This window comes from Malaya genurostris, chromosome 1, assembly GCF_030247185.1.
Source record: "Malaya genurostris strain Urasoe2022 chromosome 1, Malgen_1.1, whole genome shotgun sequence".
Lineage (NCBI taxonomy): Eukaryota > Metazoa > Arthropoda > Insecta > Diptera > Culicidae > Malaya > Malaya genurostris.
The window spans coordinates 75,755,132-75,777,412 of record NC_080570.1 but is presented as its reverse complement, the minus strand read 5'-3'; the positions used below and the strand labels follow the sequence as shown (position 1 = coordinate 75,777,412).

The 22,281-nt window shown below is 36.3% G+C and overlaps 1 protein-coding gene across 2 annotated transcripts in view; it reads left to right on the top strand.

Moving 5' to 3' along the window:
- LOC131440502 (uncharacterized) overlaps positions 1-22,281 on the top strand; it is a 591,719-nt gene that overhangs the window by 438,084 nt on the left and 131,354 nt on the right. For both annotated transcript variants that reach the window (XM_058611827.1, XM_058611826.1), the window contains exons 7-10: positions 16,059-16,265; positions 20,152-20,297; positions 20,466-20,616; positions 20,944-21,074. In XM_058611827.1, the coding sequence (XP_058467810.1) occupies positions 16,059-16,265; positions 20,152-20,297; positions 20,466-20,616; positions 20,944-21,074 (635 nt within the window). The remainder of the gene's footprint in view (positions 1-16,058; positions 16,266-20,151; positions 20,298-20,465; positions 20,617-20,943; positions 21,075-22,281) is intronic.

Below are 22,281 nucleotides of genomic sequence, written 5' to 3'. Positions count from 1 at the left end.
CCGGTTGCAATATCGGCCAGACTACGGTACATGTCTCTGCGTCTCACCCGTATGATGAGGCTATTTTTCCTGTCGACAGTTGCAGTTGCCGAAGCAAGACGCGGATTGTGTAATAATGATGCCAGGTTCACCTATTTTCCATGTACACTCGTTACCGGACGATAGGCAGAGGAATCGGTCGAACGAACGAAAAGGGCTCGGCGAGAGCTCAACCATTTCTGTTTGAATTGCTCCAAGCAGCAGGGTATTCATAATACTATCCCAGCTTCATGTACTGAACACAGTAAATGGGATACATTATTATCAATCGAAACACGAAAATAGCTGCAATCAGCGAGTATTTGCATCATTTTCTGATCCGGTGCCATCTGGATTGCACAGAATATGGAACAATGCAGGCGAACAATTCATCTCATCTCACCAATCCGCCGGTACTTTTGACGATGTGAGCTTCTGGTACTATTGCTGTGTGTTGGTAGTTATAAAATTTATTGACCAATTCGTATGTGTCGAACATAGAACAATACATGGAATACATTGTACGCATCATTAAATTTAATATGGATTCGAGCTTCGGTTCCGGAGCTACGTTTTAACAAGTGTATTCAGAGCAAATGTTGCAGTCAGTTATTGAACTAGCAAACGTGTACCAAGCAGAAATTTTATGCAATATTTAAAAAATCCTTAGATGGAATCCGACAAAAAGCTAATTTCATTGGAGTGAGAATGGCATAAAAGGAAATAATTGCGAAGGAGTTAATATCGAAAAAACTTGGGGCAGTCAATGTCAATGGCATCACCGCGAAATTGACGTAAAGACTGTCCCAGTATGGACGCAACCAAAAACCGCTGCCATTTCGCAATGGTTCAGAATTTGTCAATTTTTATGGCTGCGTCCTGTTGTTTACAATCTTCTCTAACCACTTGTGCAGTTGTTTATTCGTTTTCATTAGTTTGTTTCGAAATGCGTGAACTTTCAGCAGAACAACGTCGAAAAATTGTGTACAAATGGTGCACAGAACGCGGACTGTAACTGAACAAGATAGCAAAAATGGAAAGAGTAAGTGAAAAAGCCGTGCGACATGCAATCAGGAAGTTCGGTGAGGATAACACCTTGGAGGATAAACCAAAAATGGATCGAAAAAAAGGTCCTGCTAACCCTCAGTTGGATAAACGTATACTGAAGGCGTTCGAGAAAAGAAGGAGGTTTCAGTTCGGGATGTGGTCAAAAAAGTGGGTACTTCGAAGTCAGATATTCTTCGTGCTAAAGAACGTTTGAATCTTCGAACCTATAAGAAGCAGAAACAATCAAAACGTAGTCCGAAACAAGAAGCATCGATCAGGCCGAGGGTTCGAAAGCTGTACAATACGATTCTTGCTGGAAATTTGAACTGCATAATCAGGAAGACGAAACCCACGCTAAACTCGATTACAAATCCTTGCCGGGACCACAATATTACACGGTGCGAGAAGGGCAAGTGTTAAACCAGTCCGAGACATCGATTGAAGTCGAAAAATTTGGTAAGAAAGCTATGATCTGGCAAGCAATTTGTAGCTGCGGTAAAATTTCGAAACCCTTCATCACCACTGCTTCAATGAACAGCGAAATATACATCAAGGAATGTTTACAAAAACGACTTCTACCCATGATTCGAAGCAACAAGGATCCTGTTGTCTTCTGCCCAGATCTGGCTTCTTCCCACTACTCGAAATCAACGGTTGAATGGTATACTACCAAAAATGTCACTTTCGTCCCAAAAGACATGAATCCACCGAATTGCCTACAAATTCGACCAATTGAGGAATTTTGGGCATTAACGAAGGCACATCTTAGGAAACATGACTCGGCAGCCGAAACCATTCAACAGTTCGAAGACGATTGGAAAAAAGTGTCAAATCTTGTCGCCAAGAAGTCTGTACGGAATTTAATGCGGAACGTTCGCAAGAAGGTGCGCCAGCTAGTCTACAATGAGCAAATGTTGAGAATAATATTCTGTTATTGTAGTCTAATATTATCAGTATATCGAATAAAATTTGAATATCTAACACTTGTGAATTATTTACAGCGAAATCAAAGTGCGTCCATACTTTCTGGGACTGTCTTTATGCAGAATATTTTCTATGATTTTTGCATTATCGCTCTATATGACAGGTTGCAATTTAGGGGCGGCAAGCCAATCCTTGGAACTCTTTTTTTCGTCCAAATAATATTTCCGGAGATGGAGTTCAGCTTTCTTCTTTGCTCACTAAACCAACAAATGAGGCGGCTAATCTTATTTTGCCTCAGGCGTCAAATTTCCTCGGTACGCCACTGACTTGAGCCTAAGTTTGTGAAAATTGGATGAGCGGTCTCTGAGAAAATCGAGTGCACTTCTCCAGTTCATTTCGCACACTTCACCCCGTAACTTCGAAACCTGAAGTCTGATCCAGATGAAATTCTATAGGAAGCCATTAGACTACAAGGCCGTTAGTTTGAATCTAATTTGATGAAAACCTGTTGAGCGTCTCTGTGAAAATCCAGTGCACGGAAGATTGATCCGGGTTAAGGAGCAAGACTCTATGCAAGTGGATGAGTAATGTCAACAATGTGTGCGTAAAAACAAATATCGGCGCTTCTTTTCCTGATTTTACTCAATAAATCTTACATATGGTTGAAAAATAAACCAATCGGTTCATACTACTTTAAATTGCAATTCAAGAAAAGCGAAAATCTTAGTCTAAAACTCTTCCGTTTTCCTTAAAACGGCTCAAGAAAAATTATTTCAGTTTCAGCTTACTTCCACTGACACATTTGATTTGCAACAAACACATTCCTATATGGATTTCCTCTTGCAGAAATTATTGCGATATAAAGATTTACGTACCTGCTATAAGTAATCCCGCAAAAAAGAAACCTTTAATTTAACACGCGAAAGGCAATGGATATGAAAGGTTGTCGTAAAACTATTTATGTTTCCGGAAAACTGCTTTTGTAACAGAAAATATCTAGTTTTGTTTATTTTGTGTAGCGCAATCTAATACAAATGCATTGAAGCAGTGTTGCTAACTTTTTTATTAAAGAATTAAAATCTACATTCATAAAATGTAAGCAATTTTCCATCAAACGTTGGTGAAAAATTGATCAAGACTAATATTTCATCCAAAATGTCAGGCTTAACATTCATTTGAGAATATATTATTGTTAAAAAAAATTGTTTGAAACTCAATCGTGCAAGCCACTTTGATAAACTCGTTGCACTGCATATATGAATACATAGATCCGTGACAGACTTACCAAATAAAATGTACGTAATACACAAATTACCAACACAAGTTAACTTGGTTTACTCTTGATCCTTAAATTCAATAGCAACCTAGAGCCCAAGAGACGTTTCATTTGAATCCAAGTTCGTGAAAATCGGTCCATCCATCTCCGAGAAAATCGAGTGCACATTTATGTTACATACACACATACACACTCAGACATTTTGCGTACACGATAAACTGAGCCGAATGGTATATGACATTCGACCAGAGCTGCCAACTGTTTTTTTTCGATAATCTGTGTTTGGTGGAAAAATCTATCTGTACAATATCTATCTCGAAAAATCAAAACTCGATTTCGCTCAACCTCAATCTATGGAACCAAACACAAAAACTGAAAATCGGTGTTTATCCGCATGAAAACTGAATTATCGGTATTTTAAAAGAGCATATATGTATTCCTGTATCGAGTACAAAAGTCGGTATAAATACCGATAAATCGGTGTAGTTGGCAGCGCTGGGCCTCGGTTCAAATTTCGGGGAATCCCTTCTGAGTATTTTTTTTTTTTGAATCGTATCTAGATATACTTTCTCATAATCGTGTTCCACGAATTTGACGTTTGCTTGTCTCGCAATGCGGTACGACGATTGTTTCTAAACTCAATTTTAAACAGTTTTCTCAACTCCAGTTCTGAAGTGGCAGGTTTAGCTAAAGCTTACGACCGCTGTATGTGCTAGGTTATTCTGTTAATTGAAAAGATGACCAGGTTTCATGCCTACTGGAGAGAGAGATAGTCTTTTCCTTATTCCCAAATAAACGATTAAATAAAGTGAATAGCTCGTATGCCAATATGTTCTACAACACACATAAACAGTGGTTAAGGATATACACCAAATCAATTCAAAGCGAAAGGAATCGGTTGTTCTCTAACCCATAACAGCAACCTGACATGAAACTGAGGACAAAAACGAACCAAAGTGCAACTAATTCAGGAAATATCCAATTAGGCTGTACAAAATATGTGTAACCTCCGACGGAATAAGGCATTCCATATTTTTCAATTATTATTGTTATTGTTTTCAATTAATAATTCATGAAACATAACAAGCCTGTCACTCATTCGTCTCTCTGACTGCGGCTGGTGCTGTTTTCAGCGTTTAGTTTTTTATCCCACACCGTTGAACTACATAAACTCATGAGCTTGGCGGTATTTTACGCCAGACCAGCACCGACAAACGCAACACGCAAACGAGCGGTTCTTGGAGTTTGATAATTTGCTAGTATTTTTCGTTGACCTTATTCGTCGATAGCCTGGTTATATCAGCGTTTGATTTACTCGTACTAGGGGAGTTTGGGGTTGGCATGGGGATTGTTAGAGTAACTGTTACTTTTTGTATACTATTGGATGATATTATTACACATAAATTTTTTATGTGCACTCATAAACAAATAACAATTTTCAAGGTAAATTTCTAATAACTAAGCTGATATTAATAGAAAACGTAGAACGCTCTCAAAAATATATTTTCTCGATTTCCCTTAATCACATACATTTAGGGGTAGCAAGGAAAAGAATTAGTTAACAGTATTTGGTTTCCTAACGCTAGTTGGAGCAACTGTGCCGCAATTCGCTTGCTCGTTCAATCGTTACACGGTGAACTCGATCGGTCTGGTCTGTCCATCATCGTGACTGAAGTGGGGAAATTTTCTATGGCCGTATGTGATTTTCTATTTGTGGTAATAAAATTGAAATTGCACCCTCACAGATAAGTGATATCCATTTCAAGCTGGTTCCAAGCAGGACTATACAAATTGCAAAAAGATCTACACCCTTTTAGTTTAGCTAATTACTCTGTACATAGTGAAGTAGTTTCTGTTTTCGTTCCATAGTTTCTGATCGGTGTGAATGCTACCGTCGTGATTAAAATTTTAATAAACTGGAATTGGAATGGTATTTTAAAATTACTTCACTTCCGAACAATGTGTTGGCTTTCCACTGTAAAACTCATATCAGCGAATTTTTATATAACACAAATTAAAAAAAAAATCACTAAAACTCTTCAATCGTCTTTGAATGCTCAAAGCAGATTTTTGTTCTGGTTTCGAAAACATTCTCTAAGGATTCTTGGTTACATAAACACAATCATTTTTAATATTGATGATCTAAAATAGATCAGGTTTTCAAAAATGTATCACAAAAAATAACTAAGCGTTAAAATTATGTTTTCGATTACTGGATAATAAAAATATTAGCGTTATTTCATCCTTTCATGTGTATCTCAAAGCAAATTGAGAAAGATTCGAAATAACAACGACATTTTTACTGTGTTCTTGTATATGAATTATTTAATGATAATTGTGAGTAATTCCTATTCTGAAATGCATTTACAACACAATAATGAATTTGGTCTGTCGGGTCTAGAGCCATTGTTAAATATTCATTGTGCAAACTGAGAGCGAATTCACATGGACTATTAAAACGATATGCAATACGACACCGGAAACGTGATATGACATGTTCATTACCGTGTTTGAAAATTCATAATTAGGAAAGGTAGGATAGGGTAGTGGTGGGGTTTTATGATGGGGTGCTTAGTTCCTATCATATTACTGTAGCCAATATGACTGCACTAAAGGAAATCTGAAAACATTCTGATGATAATGTACATGACGATTACGGACAATAGGGCAAATTGGATAGCCTGACAATTAAAAATTCAACAATGAATTTTAGTGTTGCAAAGCATGTATGCTGATATGTGGAAACAAACACTCTTTGATTACTTCAGCAGATGATTTAGATCTAGAGCTAATTAAATTGAAATTGAAATCTTCGTCATCGTACATATGCGACTCGACGTAGAGCATGTAATATAGTTACAATCTAACAAATCTAGTAGCTTAGGGTATGCCCAATTTTTACGTGAACGTAAATATAATAGCATTCACTTCGGTCACCTATGGACGGAGACGAATATGATAACATGGAATAAAAAATTCTACGGTCCAGCAAAACCATATGACCCAGTGCCGTAGTGAGGGCGAGGCGAGTGAGGTGACCGCCTCGAGCGCCAACATCCAGGGGCGCCAAAACATGATGGAATTGGTAAAAATTTGTTGTACAATTAGTTTCAGATTAGTATTATTCTACTACAAGCTCCGATGAGATGTCGCCGTAATCATTATCATTGATGTACATGAATTTGCAATTGTACAGTCATTTAGAATACAGAACCACCATTTAGCGATGACCGTAACAATTATTTTTCATGAGCAAGAGACGCTCTCTTATCGATTGTGGTTGTGCACTTAGATTTACCTAAGATCTCATTTTTAGAGAGCAACCTGCAAACTTCTTAAAGTGTAAAAATTAGATTTTCTAAAAGTCATCAGGAAGGTTCGCCTTCCTCCCTGAAAAGGAGTACTATTCCTAAAAATTGACTATTGGGAGATCCAAATTCAAACAAATGTGCAAGTGCGTAGATATCTGCACTACTATTCACTGCACTGATATCACAAGTTTTGACGTAGGACTACTCGTTGAGTTCTATATAGGTATGAGAATTCAAAATACGAAAAATACGAAACCTAATTAAATAACGAACAATGTATAATTTTCCATGTTTATTACATTTTATTTTACGTATTCATAGCTTCTCCTAATAGAGACGATAATTTCGTGAATATTAAATCTCTTTGCATTTCGCGACTATTTAAACCAATCCTCTTTACACAATCGAAATCGAGTGCTGGATGATTTTTATCAGTGGTGACATTATGCATCCATCCTACTAACACTAAGAATCCTTCCTTCTGCATTGAACCACAAACACTTTTCCGTACAAGGACTCGTGCAAAAAGCAAAGTCCTGGCATTACATTCCTTTTGTGGAATTTGGCCTTTCTGTTTCAACAGACTTCGCAGCCGATTCTTAGTGTACAGAATCATTGCATGGCTAGTACTATAGATCCTACTGACACTAAGAATTCTTTTTAGGTCGGGGCTCGAACATACGACAACTGGCTTTCAAACCCGTGCAAAAAGTGTTTCGTTTTTAATTGAATAATGTTTACACAAAACCTCTTATCACCAACATAAACAACTAACGGTAGTTTTTATGAAATTCAAAATTTTGAGAAAAATATCGAAAGTACATTTTGTCATGATACTAATACGGATATGAGGAACACAAAAGGTAACTGCTTCCTAAACGTTCAAAACAGAAACTAACAGTGGTTTTAACAATAGTTTTGCAGTCCTACGTCATTAGTTCGAACCGCCTAAATGATTATTCCTTGTAGTGTTTCATGCCCTAATGTACAGGGTGCCAAAATTTTGGGGTCAACTTTAGTTTTGTGAAGCGATTGTGCTCAAAAGTTAAAGCATGTAACAAAATCCCTAAACAAAATTGGAATTGTCTGAAATGTCGAGATCTAGTGTCGTCTCGAAAAAAAAAAATTTTTTTAAACCGTCTGGGAATTTTAAGATTTGAGTTCATACTAAGACATTTGCCATAAAAAAATATTTCGATTTCGGAAAGCTCAAAATTTTTCTATGTTCTGTTGTCGATTTTTTGAAATTATTTCCGTGATGACACATCTAGATACTTCATGCAATTCTAAGACATTTGGCATAAAAATATTGTTTTCGGTTTCGGAAATCTCAAAATTTTCCTAAGTTCTAGAAAAGGTTTTATTTTTGAAATTTTGGATTTCGAAGTTTTAAATTCTGAGACATTGGGCATTAAAAAAAATAGCTCGTTTCGAAAATCTCAAAAATTATTTCGGAAATCTCACTTGAAATCCGTCTTGAACAATAATTTTTTTTAAAATTTCAGTTCTTGAAGCTTCAGGCATTTCTACGATATTTTTTCCTAACAGCTCTAATCAATTCCTCTTTTTACAAGTAATATCATAGTTTTTATGTCGTTTTAAAGACTGTCCCAGAAAGTATGGACGCAACCAAAACCGCTGCCATTTCGCAATGGTTCAGAATCTGTCAATTTTCAATGCTGCGTTCTGTTGTTTACACTCTTCTCTAACCACTTGTGCAGTTGTTTGTTCATTTTCATTAGTTTGTTTCGAAATGCGTGGACTTTCAGCAGAACAACGTCGTACAAAAGGTGCACAGAACGCGGACTGTCACTGAGAAAGATAGCAAAAATGGAAGGAGTAAGTGAAAAAGCCGTGCGAAATGCAATCAGGAAGTTCGGTGAGGATAACACCTTTAAGGATAAATCGAAAACGGGTCGAAAAAAAGGTCCTGCTAACCCTCAGTTGGATAAACGTATACTGAAGGCGATCGAGCAAAAGAAGGAGGTTTCAGTTCGGGATGTGGCCAAAAAAGTGGGCACTTCGAAGTCAAATGTTCTTCGTGCTAAAGAATGGTTGAATCTTCGAACCTATAAGAAGCAGAAACAACCAAAACGTAGTCCGAAACAAGAAACATCGATCAGGCCGAGGGTTCGAAACTGTACAATACGATTCTTGCTGTAAATTTGAACTGCATAATCATGGACGACGCAACCAACGTGAAACTCGATTACAAATCCTTGCCGGGACCACAATATTATACGATGCGAGAAGTGCAAGTGTTAAACCAGTCCGAGACATCGATTGAAGTCGAAAAATTTGGTAAGAAAGCTATGGTCTGGCAAGCAATTTGTAGCTGCGGTAAGATTTCGAAACCCTTCATCACCACTGCTTCAATGAACAGCGAAATATACATCAAGGAATGTTTACAAAAACGACTTCTACCCATTATTCGAAGCCACAAGGATCCTGTTGTTCTCTTGGCAGATCTTGCTTCTTGCCACTACTCGGAATCAACGGTAGAATGGTATACTACCAAAAATGTCACTTTCGTCCCAAAAGACATGAATCCACCAAATTGCCCACAGCTTCGACCAATTGAGGAATTTTGGGCATTAACGAACGCACATCTTAGGAAGCATGTCTCGGCAGCCGAAACCATTCAACAGTTCGAAAAAGATTGGAAAAAAGTGTCAAAACTCGTCGCCAAGAAGTCTGTACGGAATTTATTGAGGAACGTTCGCAAGAAGGTGCGCCAGCTAGTCTACAATGGCTAAGTAGCAAATGTTGAGAATAATTTTCTATTGTTGTAGTCTAATATTATCAGTGTATCGAATAAAATTTGAATATCTAACACTTGTGAATTATTTACAGCGAAATCAAAGTGCGTCCATACTTTCTGGGACAGTCTTCAGAAGCTATTTCTTCATGTCGTTTTTGATCAACTCATCAAAATTCTAATAATAAGGGCGAAAATTGAACAATTAAACATTGTTAATTCAATTCTTTCAAAATACTACTTTCGTATCAATGCGTGATTAAAGTGGTACATTCGAATAATTGTTATGCTGGTCGTAAGGCAGGTTTAAAAACTTTCTTGAATTTTGAATCATTTCGAAATAGATTTAACGCAGGTTTATGCCTGTTCTTCATTTTGCTTTATAAACCTAATGAAGAACTATCCACTTGGCTGCAATGTGATCTTGTACTAGCTTTCAGAAGGCTTTTGTGGAGTTTACAGATTTACGATGTAACACTCAAGAGAGCTACAAGTATTTACTAAAATCGAAAATGTTTCTTGATAACCCTAACGAAAAATGAAATAATGTGTGGTCGTCTTCATGGTCCAATTGGCTGGCGAATATTTTTGAGCCCCTCATTCTCTGTTACATAGTGATGGGAACTCTTTCCCACTAGGAAAGGGTTACGAAATTAGGCTTAACTTTTTTTTTGATTTTATTAACGTACAACGTCGGTTACGTAAAAACATGCTAATGATTACTCCTGATCGGTTAAGTAGAACGGTGTAATTTTTTTTTCTCACTCAGAAGACAGTATTTGCTCATCATGATAACTAGCAATTTGGTAACTCATTAGGATTGGATCCATCTTCAAATGTTTCCGGATAAATTTGTTACATGGTCTCATTCGAAACCATCTTATGATTAGTATGACCAAAAGTCAAGAACAGTGCTGGACAAAATAAATTCTACATCACTCAAGTATTGTTACTTTCTGCGGTATCTCAGTTGGCTTAAATGGTAGAGTATAATTTTTTTGCATAGAAAGTATTTTTAAACTACAACAATGTGACGTCATGGGAAATGTAGAAATGTCTCCTGTTTCGGCTTGCTAATGAAAGGTCTCTATGACGCCAAAACAGCTCTTTAATCTATTGTAGTTTAGGCATCGACGATTTTCGACGAAAATTAATTCATCAATTATCTAAACTCAAACAAAATCTTCAAACTTTTTGAATTCACACGGAACCAACTTCGGAGAAAACTGCCAAAAAATGTAGTGCTGCTAAAATATTAAATCTAATTTTGATCAAATCGTCGAGAAATTCGACTTTCTAAATGTAATTCATTTTGTCCAGTACAAAATAACTATTTGTTTGGTATTACTTGAAAATGTTGTACCTTTTCTTTGTGCGTCAATTACTGAATAATGATAGTTTAGTAGTATGGAGACTTTCGCATATAGATCTGCTTTGGCGAAATAATTTAGATATACAGTCGCCTGATTGGTACACATACTGAAACGCTAAGAAAATATTAAACATAATGTATTTATGACCAAATTATCAGCAGCGAAATTGAATCTCCAAAAATTCTTTCTCTTCTCGAATACTGCCTGAATGTTGTACTCTATGATTGAATTTCAATTATTGTCCAATTTTCAATGATTGTCAAAAAAAGGACCCAATCAACAATCAGTAATAAATTTGGTATTTTTGGTAAAAAATTCACTTAATAATTTAGTCACGTTAGTAGTTAAATTAACAAAAAAAAAAAAACAACAAGCATCGAAACCAGATACAGTCTTTTTATAGTTCGGATACATTACAATTAAATTATTAATTACACTGATAATTAATTTTTGTTATTTTATCTATCTGCTTTACAAAAGATCATCTAAGTTATTAAAACTACCTTAAGTATTGCATGTTTCTACGTGATTGAAGTCATTTAATCAATTACATTAAAATGTACAACTTCACGACAGCAATATTGCATGTCGCAAAACCGTTAACTGGAAATAATTGGCTAAACTGTACCTGTCGGTTGCGATTAAGACACACAAACCGCAATCTAGAATAATTAGTTTGGAATGTGCGCTGCGATTGTTTGCACTACAAGTGAGCAAATTTCGCACCTCTGCACATAGAAAGCTTAAAGTACTGGAGGTAAATTTCACCACGCCATGCCATAAAGTGGCAAAACGTTTCCTCTCAAACATAAATGCTAACTGTTTCCGGTTTATGGGTCTTGCTCGCAGGATGGACTAACCGACACACAACCTTTCGTATGTATGTACGTACTTCTGCAGGACATTGCATCCAATGCGGAATGTGAATAGCACAAATTAAAATTCCACATTTCCCAAACGAAAAGCGCACACGGTATTTCTGTCCCGCCGCCGAAGTGACGCAACACCTGTCTGAGACTGGTTCCGCCTGCTGTGTGGATACGACTTGCCATTTGAGACCATATGTGGAAGAAGGACTAGGGAATGCAGTTACTGCTGGTGTTCCAAAACGCACAGCACAGTCCGTTCCACCACTTGTACGGGAAGGTACAGTCAGGAGCATGTGAACCTAACGGACTATGTAAATGTCAACTTCTCCAAATAATTCCATCACCGATGCAATGCACAACTAAAATTAGTTTACGGAAACTTTCGTTGCTATTACATGTGCTTTTACTTCAATTATTCTTTCTTTCTCTTAACCCCGATACCATGCCGAGTCATGCGAGTCAGTCATTGCAGCTTTATGAACTATAAAAATGTCATTTTGGTACTTTTTTATCACGTTTATAGAATCGACACAAACATCGCCCTATTCTTTTTGGGATACATGAGTTCCAAAAATCAAATCTATTTCAATATTGCAATAATTGTTTTATACTCTGATTGTTTTGAACTAAAATATTATTGATTTAAATAGTAAACATTTAAAACCAACTCTTGAGCTCGGTAGTGCATCGTTTGCCGAGATTTAGCAATATCTTGCGCTGAACACATAAGTTATTAACAATTATCCCGAAATCAACAAATGCGTTTGCCAAAAATTCGGAATATGTGCTAAAGTTTATTATTACAATTCCGAGACGGGACCATCCGGGATGATCCGGGACCTTTTTTTTCCTCATCGGCGATGACTGAGCTGCTGGCGTGTGCATGTATTGGAATGCCGTATCCGGAAAAACATCCATTTGGTTGCCGCCGATATTCCTCGCCGAGTTTTTCGCACCGTCGGCACCGGAAAAAACTCGGAGACGAATATCGGTGGCAATCAAATAGATTTTATGCTGGATCCAACATTCCACGCCGACAGCTTAGTCATCGTCGATGAGGAAAAAAACGTTCCGGATCGTCCCGGATGGTCCCGTCCCGGAATAGTGCGAATAGATTTTTTGCCTTTGTCGAAATTCCTTAAGACAACAGTCATTTACGTTTTACATTTTCGCTTGGCATTACGCAGTTTTTTTCTAACGAAATATTTCGGAGAAATTTCCAGATGGTCATTAGAAAAAATTGATCTAGTTCAATATCAAGACGTGAGAATCTGTGATTTATCGAGTAAATATAGCAAACTACAAATAATTGTTGATTATTCATGGAAAGCACCTTCTATGGATATGTCGAAGAACTTCAACGACGTGTCAACCAACATATTCGATAAACGGTGCTTATTTCGAATTGCACATTTTACAACTACAAGTACATACGTAATGGAAGATATATTTTTTGTATATTTATATGTGAATAAAATGAAACCATGATCCCAAATTGGATGCTTGTAATTTTGAAAAAAAAAAACGAATTCTTCGTTTAATTTCAATTGCTGATGGCTCAGAAACTCATGAATTTCACTTAGTTTCTTTTATCGACCACTCTTTAATTTAATCGAATTTAACAAAACATTGTTGAAATGTTGTTTCAGATAAATGCTTGAAGTTGCAAAATTGCCACTAAAGCGATGTAAAAGTAACTGTATTTTCTTGAATGAGAGTCGCTAGCATTCGTTTCCGCATTAATGTACTAAAAATGGAACTGAAAATGCTCTTTTAGCTATTTTGCAGGTGGATTAAAAGTTGCTTGTGGCAGGGTGAACATTCACTGATAAATTTCATCTCTAAAATTGCAACCTAGCGTTGCATTTTTATGTCATCAGTGAGCTTAGTGTTGAAATTATAAGCTACTGCTCAGATAAAGTTATGTTTTTCAAACGAAATGTTTTATTGCCTTTTAGAATCAAAAGTTTTCCTGATTCAATGAATCGCTTTCATAAAAAAAAAACAAACAAACTTATTTCTAGAAGGCTAATAGTAGAACAGTATTTATTGCAATAGGCAAAACAACTGAGACACATTTTGATTTCATGCATTCAGGTAACAACTGGGAGTGTGCCTTTGTTTAACCGTATCGTTTCATTATCAACTTTTTCGATCGGTGAGGATGACATTGCTAACCTACCAGCATGATACATCAGAAATGACAGTTTTGATCGATTAATTGTACAAAATTTTAAGCAAACCGATTCAGACAAAAGAAAAAAATATTAAATTGTTGGTATTTCCGTGTGGAGAAGACAAAACTGTTTATGTCAATCTGAGGCTTGTTTAAAAGCGATTATGAGGCCATTGATCAAGTTCAAATGAATAACGACGAACACTTCTGATTGTTGAGATGTAATCGTATAAGTGTCGTAATCGAGAAACCGCACTATATCCTCAAAGATAACTCCATCGTTGTCGATAAACTTGGGTAGGTTTGAAAGTAATGATCGGAAAAAAACCTTTCATCCCGGTTTCCTTTTTTTTTGGATTTTAACCGATTTTTTCCCCAAGAGCTTGAAAAAACCCAAAATTTGGGTTTTTTGTTTTTTTCGTTCGAAATTATAAACTTCCATAATTTTATTTTAAAATCTCACTTCTCTACAAATTTTATACTGTTCAAATTTCATCACATAAAGTTAGTTTACATGAGAAACTATGTAAACGCCATTTTGCATTGAATCTCTAAAATGAAAAAAACCGACACTTTGGATTTAAGTGTTTTACATTTAATTTTGCCGCTTATCATTCGACACATCAAGTGTAAATGCCATGAACACATTGAAAAAAAAATTTAAGCGAAACTTTTTGGGAAAATCTCAATTTGTGTGTCAGTGTATTGAAACCCATTGTAGATTCAGTAAATAAATTGCAAACATATGCGTGGTTCATAAGGTGTTCACATCTTTCACCAATCTCGAAGAAGTCTTTCATTAGAAAATAGAAAAATCGACGACGAAGATGAGCGAATTGATTCAAAAGATAAAATAGTGGAACGTAATAAATTTGCATTAAAACCAATCCAACTTCGCAAGGCTGTGAATTGAACAATCAATGGATGCCAATGAACTCATCAACAACACTGCGGAAATATGGGGTTGAATGAAGTTCAAGTTCTAGCAAATTTCGCGGCATATCAACAGCGGGAAGGAATCTGGGGCCGTATGTTTATTTCGAAAGCGGCAGAGACTATGAGCACTCTGTTATGGTGGAAAACCTACGCTCCGAGAACTGGATTATCTCAAGTTGCCATTCGAATGCTTTCATCACCAACGACATCAGCAGCGATGGAGAGATCCTTTAACACATTCGGTTGGATACATAATAAGAGGCGCAATCGCCTAACCACTGAACGAGCGGGAAAATTAACTTATCTTTCTTATAATTATAAATTGTGCGAAGAAATGTAGGTAGCTAGCCTGTGTTTTTCCTAGACACGATTCACCAAAAGCCTTTTCTAACATTTTCAACGTTTCGGAACACTTAAATCCATTTGCAACACAAAATTTGATGCACGCACTTTGTTCTAAATTTTCATCCATTATAAAAATCGCCAAACGAAAGTTTTTCAACTTCTTTGTATAGAAGCCAAACAAAAACAAATCGTACGATATGCGTCAAAATTTGACAGAATGTGTACAAAAGTGTTGCCAACGTTGAGAGAATAAAAGTTTACCGATTGGACAAGCGCGGGAATTTTAAAATGAAAATTCTGGTTCTTTTTTTATCATAAGGTATAGACCTAATGAACTAAAAACGTTATGTTGTGTGTCGTCGTATTTTCGAAACTCAGCGTAATTCAAAAACTTTTCTTGCTGAAAACAAGGTTAATGTTTTACCATCCCAAATACCAGCTCTGGACAATCGAAATAAATAAAATAGAATAATTACGAATTTATAAAATAATAAAAATGTCAAAGACCTAAAATCCTTAAGCCTAAAACGGTTAGATTCTTTTAATCATTGCAAAAGTCGAGATGCATGTTACAGGAAAACCCTCCCCTGTGTCTTGGTGGTAAAACCACTTGCTAATCATCGTAGACCGCTTGATTCTCGGTGGGAAAGCGCCTATCGACTGATTCGTTGAGCGTTACTGAATAGAACCGTTTATGCCGGAAGTTTTTATATCATAAATTCCTTTCGCACATTTGCGGCATCCGTATCTACTCGGTATGGTCAACATCAGCTCAGAAGCGAGTGTTGTACATACTACCTATTTAGCGGAAACTGTACCTTTTTGCACCAATTCAACCAATGTTCTACTCTTTCGCTGTGAATTGCCCTTCCACTTTTTCGACCCAGCATCGTCGTTATCTTGTCGAACCCGCTCACTATCCAGAATGGAAAGTTGTTTTTTTTTCTGTATAAACAGTTGCTAACCAGGTGTTGTTTTTTGCTTTTTCGTTTTTCACTTCGGTGAATCTATTCGACTCATTTTAGGTCGTCCGGAACCAACCGTTTCGTGGCTCAATGGTGACGAGGTGATGCAAACAGGCGGTGGCGTGTCGATGGGCCGGCATGTGACTGTAAATCGCCTGGAAATACAGAAAATAACGCGCACAGCACTGAACAACACGTACAAATGCCAGGCGTCCAATACGATTATGGTGCCGCCAGCGGAACGGAGTGTCCGAGTCGAAATGCTACGTAAGTATCCGGCACAGACTGGCCCGGCATGTTGTTTGATGCATGGTTGACGGCGTAATAGGGGATATGTTATTCACTGGTAGTTTTCTTCCTTGTTGAGCTGGGAAAGATTTTAAAATTTTACTCTTTTGATTCCGAGGCACTATAGGAGGTACATACACCAGACGAGTTTGGTTTAGTTCCAACAGACATTGAATTTCAAGTCCGGAAAAACGAAGCAAATTTTTTGTACGCTATTTGGTAAAAGTATGCTGCTGCACTCTATAATCAATTTTGATGCAACGAATAATTTTTGGAAACAATACACAACTTTGATGTAAATAAATCAGTGTGTATCAAAAGTAACTATTGAGCAATTTCAGAAATTTACAGCAGAAAAAGTGACACAAATTAAATAACGGTTCAAGTTGAACTGTTTAAGTTTGCACTAAGCAGTTCAATTTTAACGGTTCTGCAAACCAGTCTAAGATGAAACGTAAATAAAAGTAAGAAAAAAACCCTCTTTAATATTTTTAGAAATAAAGTTCACATTTGATCAAAATTTGATTAGATTGAATAGAAAAATGAAGAAGTTCTTGATGAAAAATAGTCATTCGAACACAAGATGAACTTTTTCTTAGTAGTAGCCGTTCTCGAGATATTTAGACATGAAAGTCAAAGAACTCGGATTTCTGTTGATTTGAGCTGCTTAATGAGCCGAATGCGAAACGTAAAATGAATAAAACCAGTCATGAGCACTTTAGCTCAAACCGGTACCCATGAGGCACCACAACCATCAAATGATGGTTTTTTTTCAGAGTGTTTCAAACCTTTTCCCTCTACGCAATGTGCTAAAGTATTGTTCAATCAAACAGAATACGTAATCGGAGAGCTAAGAGTATTGAGCTATTCATGATCTAGAAAATAAGCATTTTAGTCGATTTCGAGAAATGTGATCTCACAAAAATAAATTTGAGCGAGTTGTCAATCCGGTTGAAGATTTTGTATAATATTTTAGAGTAAAATTAGAAAAAATCTTTTAACGTGTGATTTTTTAAAAGAAATCAGTACTCTAGGTTTATTAAAATTGTAATAATTTGCGATTTTACAAAAAAAAATTCTTTCGTACTCCAGAATGTTGTTAAAAGCTAGTTTTGGTGCAATGATAAGGCAACAATACATCCAATGATTTGTTTTAGTATTGTTAAGACGTAGAGCCGTCTTGAACTAGTCTTAATTTGGTCAGTATGTAACGAAAAAGCCGACTGGAAAAATGATATGCGCATGCAACTATGTAATGAAAACCGCGAAAAGTTACCGCATAGACGGTACTCGAACCCGTAGCGAACTCCTAACCGTGAAAATTGTTTTGCCAATTAAACTACCCTGCATATGAAATACAAATATATAACTATTTTTAGAGTTTTAGGTTATTTACCAATTTTTTTTAAATTTTTAGTGAAATCCAAGTTTCAGTTTTTTTTTGTAAATTTTGTTTATAATAAATCTCCAACTAAAATAATTAAAAAATATATGTCATAAAATTTAAAAGTTTTATTTTGATTGTGTTTGGCAAAATTTTTCCAATAATAGAAACTTTCTGTATTTGTTAAAAATTTCTTGAGATTCTTTGAACGGATATATAATTTTGGTTAATAATACATTGTTTCTGGCAATGATTCCAATATTCTAAATAAAAAAAATGTACATGTCATCGCTTTAATTTTTGAGTTATATACAAACCTGTGATAAAAATGAAAAATTCATATATATTTATAAATTTATCGATTTTTAAATGTGTTCTTTTGATTGAACAGGAATGGTAGTTGAGCAAAAATTGTAGCTGGTATCATTAGCAATCGGATGATGTGTAAAAATATATAGGTCATCGCTTTGAATTTCGAGATATTTACGATCATTGTAAAAAGTTTCACCTTTTCTTAGGTCATCTATCTACAGTTTTCATTATAACTTTGGGTAGACAACCCTATTTTTAGTATTTTTCAGTACATTTTATTTCTGGAAGTAATACCTTTCCAAAGGTGAACAAATTTCGAAAATCGGTTGACTAACAACAAAGTTATGACTAGGTAAAGTTGAGGTTCTCAATATCCGATTCGCGATACAGGTGCCGCATGAATGCAGATAGGGCACATTTTGAGCTTGAAAAAAAACTTGGAATGGGCAAAATCAGATTTTCATTAGCTTTTCCTACACGATCGTCAATAATGATATACTTAAAATAATCTACAAACTTCACAAAATTCTAACGTGTAAAATTTATCGAAATTGGTCAAGTAACAACTGAGCTATGATAGCTCAAAGTTACCATTCCAACTTTTTCTGAGGCTTGGTGCTCCGCGTAACTTTTTTAGGCTTGGTATTAGGAGTGTTAAGAAGTCTGCAGAATGAAAATAAAACAGTTTTGCGTAATGGTTAAATACTATAAAACAAAATCAGAAAAATGAGCCTTCTATTGGATTTTTATTAATAAAGACTGTACTCCAAAAATGCAATGGACATAAATCATCTCCAGAAAGTCATTTTAAGTCGGACAGTTTTGAAACTCTCAAGGAATAAATAAACAGGTAATAAATAAAGCCTGTTCTAGGCTAAATGTTCGACTTAGCTCTACCCATAAAATCCTATGGAACACTTGCGCCATCTTTCTAACACACTTTTATCGATGACTTCTACAAATTTTTGTCGAATTTCGCGGAGCCTGCTCTTCACAATTGACCAGAGTGATGCTTGGAAACCATTTCGATAACTTAATTGAAAGATTATGACGTAATGTGAACATTACACTCTAAACTACCTAACAACAGAACTTCATAAATGTTTATTCATGCAATAAAAAGTTATACAGACAAGTAAGTTTTGCCCTTTTGTTAGTACAGTCTTTATTAATATGACTACGAACATTTCAAGCATCCAATTTAGCGGATTTAATAAAATTAGCACGAAATAATGCTTATGAATCATTTCAACAGAAACAGTTGTGGAAGCAGATTGATATGAAAAATGTTCTGATTGAAAATAAACAACTCGATTTTCTTGGAGACAATTTTCACTTAACAGATTTTCGATCCAGTCAAAAAAGAATTATATCATTTTTCTCATTTATAAGAACCATTATTTGGAGTGAGACCTGTTAATTGTGTCCAATGTAAATTTTTGGCTGAAAGAAATTTTTAATTCATTCCAAGCTGCGTAAAATTGTAGTCAATTAATCAATCAAGCAACTGAAGCTTGTAGGTGCTTAGCGTATTTTAGATTCAAGTTTAAATACTTTTCGGAACACACTTCCTTTATGCATCAGTCACGAATCATGCTGCAATTACGAACGTAGTTATTATGATGCAGTTATTAGTATGTTTCATGTTTGTCTGATCGGTACTTAAATAAACAGAGAAAGACATTTACAAACGGGAATATTGAGCTTTCAAACAGGTTGTACTGCAATGCTTAGTACGTTCCAGTCAATTCCAAATGTACACAAAGCATCACGAAAAACTATTTTGAACATGTTTTTCTACATACTCAGAGCTACAAGCAATGCCGTCGCAGCAATATCAGACATTTTCATATCCCCAAGCTCAATCAATGGTACAAACAACAATGCAGCAAACATTAAAAATACGTCCCAACAAAAGGTAATACAAGTCTGTGCCACTTTTAACCCCTTGATTCGATTCTATCAAAATTATCAAAGGATGTTTGAAATATCTACTTGCAAGCTCAAAATGTGCACCGAACATGCCTCTGCGGGAAATGACTATGGTACGGTGTAACAGCAAGAGTAGAAAATCAATAAAACAAATTCCATGCAAATCCCTTAACGGCACTCGATTTTCAATTCCACTCTTCATCCTGTCTCAACATTTCTTCTCTATGCAACTCACAGTTAAACCGGTATCAACGTTTCTGTCGTCTAAACCGAAACAATTAATATCAGACCAGGAGTACGGCTTATCCTGTGATGTGGAAGGATCAGTACCAGACACCGAGATTAGATGGATGCAGAACAACCGACCATTCACCAAAGGAAAAGTAGGTTATCAATGTTTACATTTTCCTTCCTGATGGACACATTCTATGGTGTGTTCCTCGATTAGGTCTTCGCCAAAGTAATCATCCGAAGTACCCAACCACTAAGCCTGTGTCCAATCGTAATAATACATTTTGCTGCAATTTGCTAAGATCTTTTTCGATTAACAGATTCAAACGGTGACCAACAGTTCGACCACAACATCGGTGCTAACATTTCGACCTCATCCGGATGACGATGGTACAATTCTAAAGTGCGAGGGTTCTAATCCGAGATTACAGAACTCTGTCCTGGAGGATTCGATCGTCATGAACATTATGTGTAAGTTCTTGTATCAAGAGTTCTTTCATTGCATGCAATCTCATAATCCAAATAAAAATAATCCAAAATATGAGTTGAAACAAGCAGAATTTACTTTATACACTCAGTTTCTATGCAAACTTCAGATGCAAATCTTGTTCCAAGATAAAAGCTCAACGTTATGAGTTTTTGTATAAATAATCTTCCTGCTTGCTTCAAAATGTGTTCTGTTTTGCCATCTCAATCACCAATCAATGTGTACATTTGCGGTGCGAATTCCGATTAACTCACATTCTATCAAGCTTCACATATTTGCAGAGAATTTTCATTTATACTTCCGATCCACAGATCCTCCGCAAGTGACGCTCTCCCTAGGATCAACGTTAAATCCGGACGATATTAAGGAGGGTGACGATGTGTACTTCGAGTGCCACATTAAGGCAAACCCAAGAGAGCATCGCATTACATGGTCTCACGATGTAAGTATGCAAAGATATCCGCTCACTTCATGAATAACACGGACCCTGTTCTAAGACTTCCTTGTAGCGTAATCTGTCGACTTTGGCGCATCCTGACACAATTTGAGAAGATATAACGAGAAAATGTGATACAGTGGACGACATAATTCATTTAATTTTTCTAGCCGATTTCTTATTTTCCATCACCGTCGAATGGACGGTTAGTTGGTTGTTCTATTTCTTTCCCCGGGGGCCAACTTGCGCGTGGTAGTGTGTCATACAGAGGCCGGCATCAGCAGCCGCGTGCCGATTTCAGACAGGGCTTCTTGGTAGCAGCTGAGTGGCGTTAAGATTTCCATTTATAACTAAGTTTAACAAAACAGCTCATCGCATCGTCATCTGCCGGAAAGGGCAAGCCAGGGCCAGTTTGCTTGGGAAGTAAGATGCAAAAAGTAGTCCTTGTCCTCGACATCGTTGTCGTTGTCTGTATCTTGCCACCGTCCCTCTCGTTCATCATAATCCAAGCTTGAAGGGATGAATGTGAAATTGAATGAAATCAGCTTAAGAGAGATAAATTGCTCCGCGGAATATAATGGTATCATATTTTCTCGATGTGAATTTAATGGGATTTTAATATGTTCCTTCCCGTCTACCTATACCAAGCTCTATTGCTCTAGCTGGGTTTGGGTGCAAGTCTTTTCTACTTTAACATTCCTTGCCAGTGTGACCAGGTCAACATGAAAGACTGCGGAAAGCAATTCCGTACAGCTTGAATCAGGAACCCGAACTCACTTTAAGCTTTCATTTACTTCATTTGTATACCGCATTGCGAACGCTGAGTTAGAGTTGCTCTCAATATAAAATAAATTACTATTATCTTAACAGCTGCCTACGGAAATAAATCTGTTTGTTAGATTGACTTTAATGGTAGGATCAAACGATTTCTTTATAATTTTCAATTTGGATGTAATGCAAAGGTACACTTTACTATAACTAACAAAGTGTGTGTAACATATTCAGACCGACGTAAGGACAATCAAAACTGATAAATCTTTTGGCATTTTTAAAAGTTTTTTGACGTTTCTTTATTATGCTCATCTGGGTGCATTTTCAAAATTTAAAAATACGAAAGATTTGATTTTTTAATAACGTTTTCCCTGTGTGAACGAATACACATCGAGTGCGCAGACTGCCATCTACGTCAAGACAATGGAACTACATCCGGAAT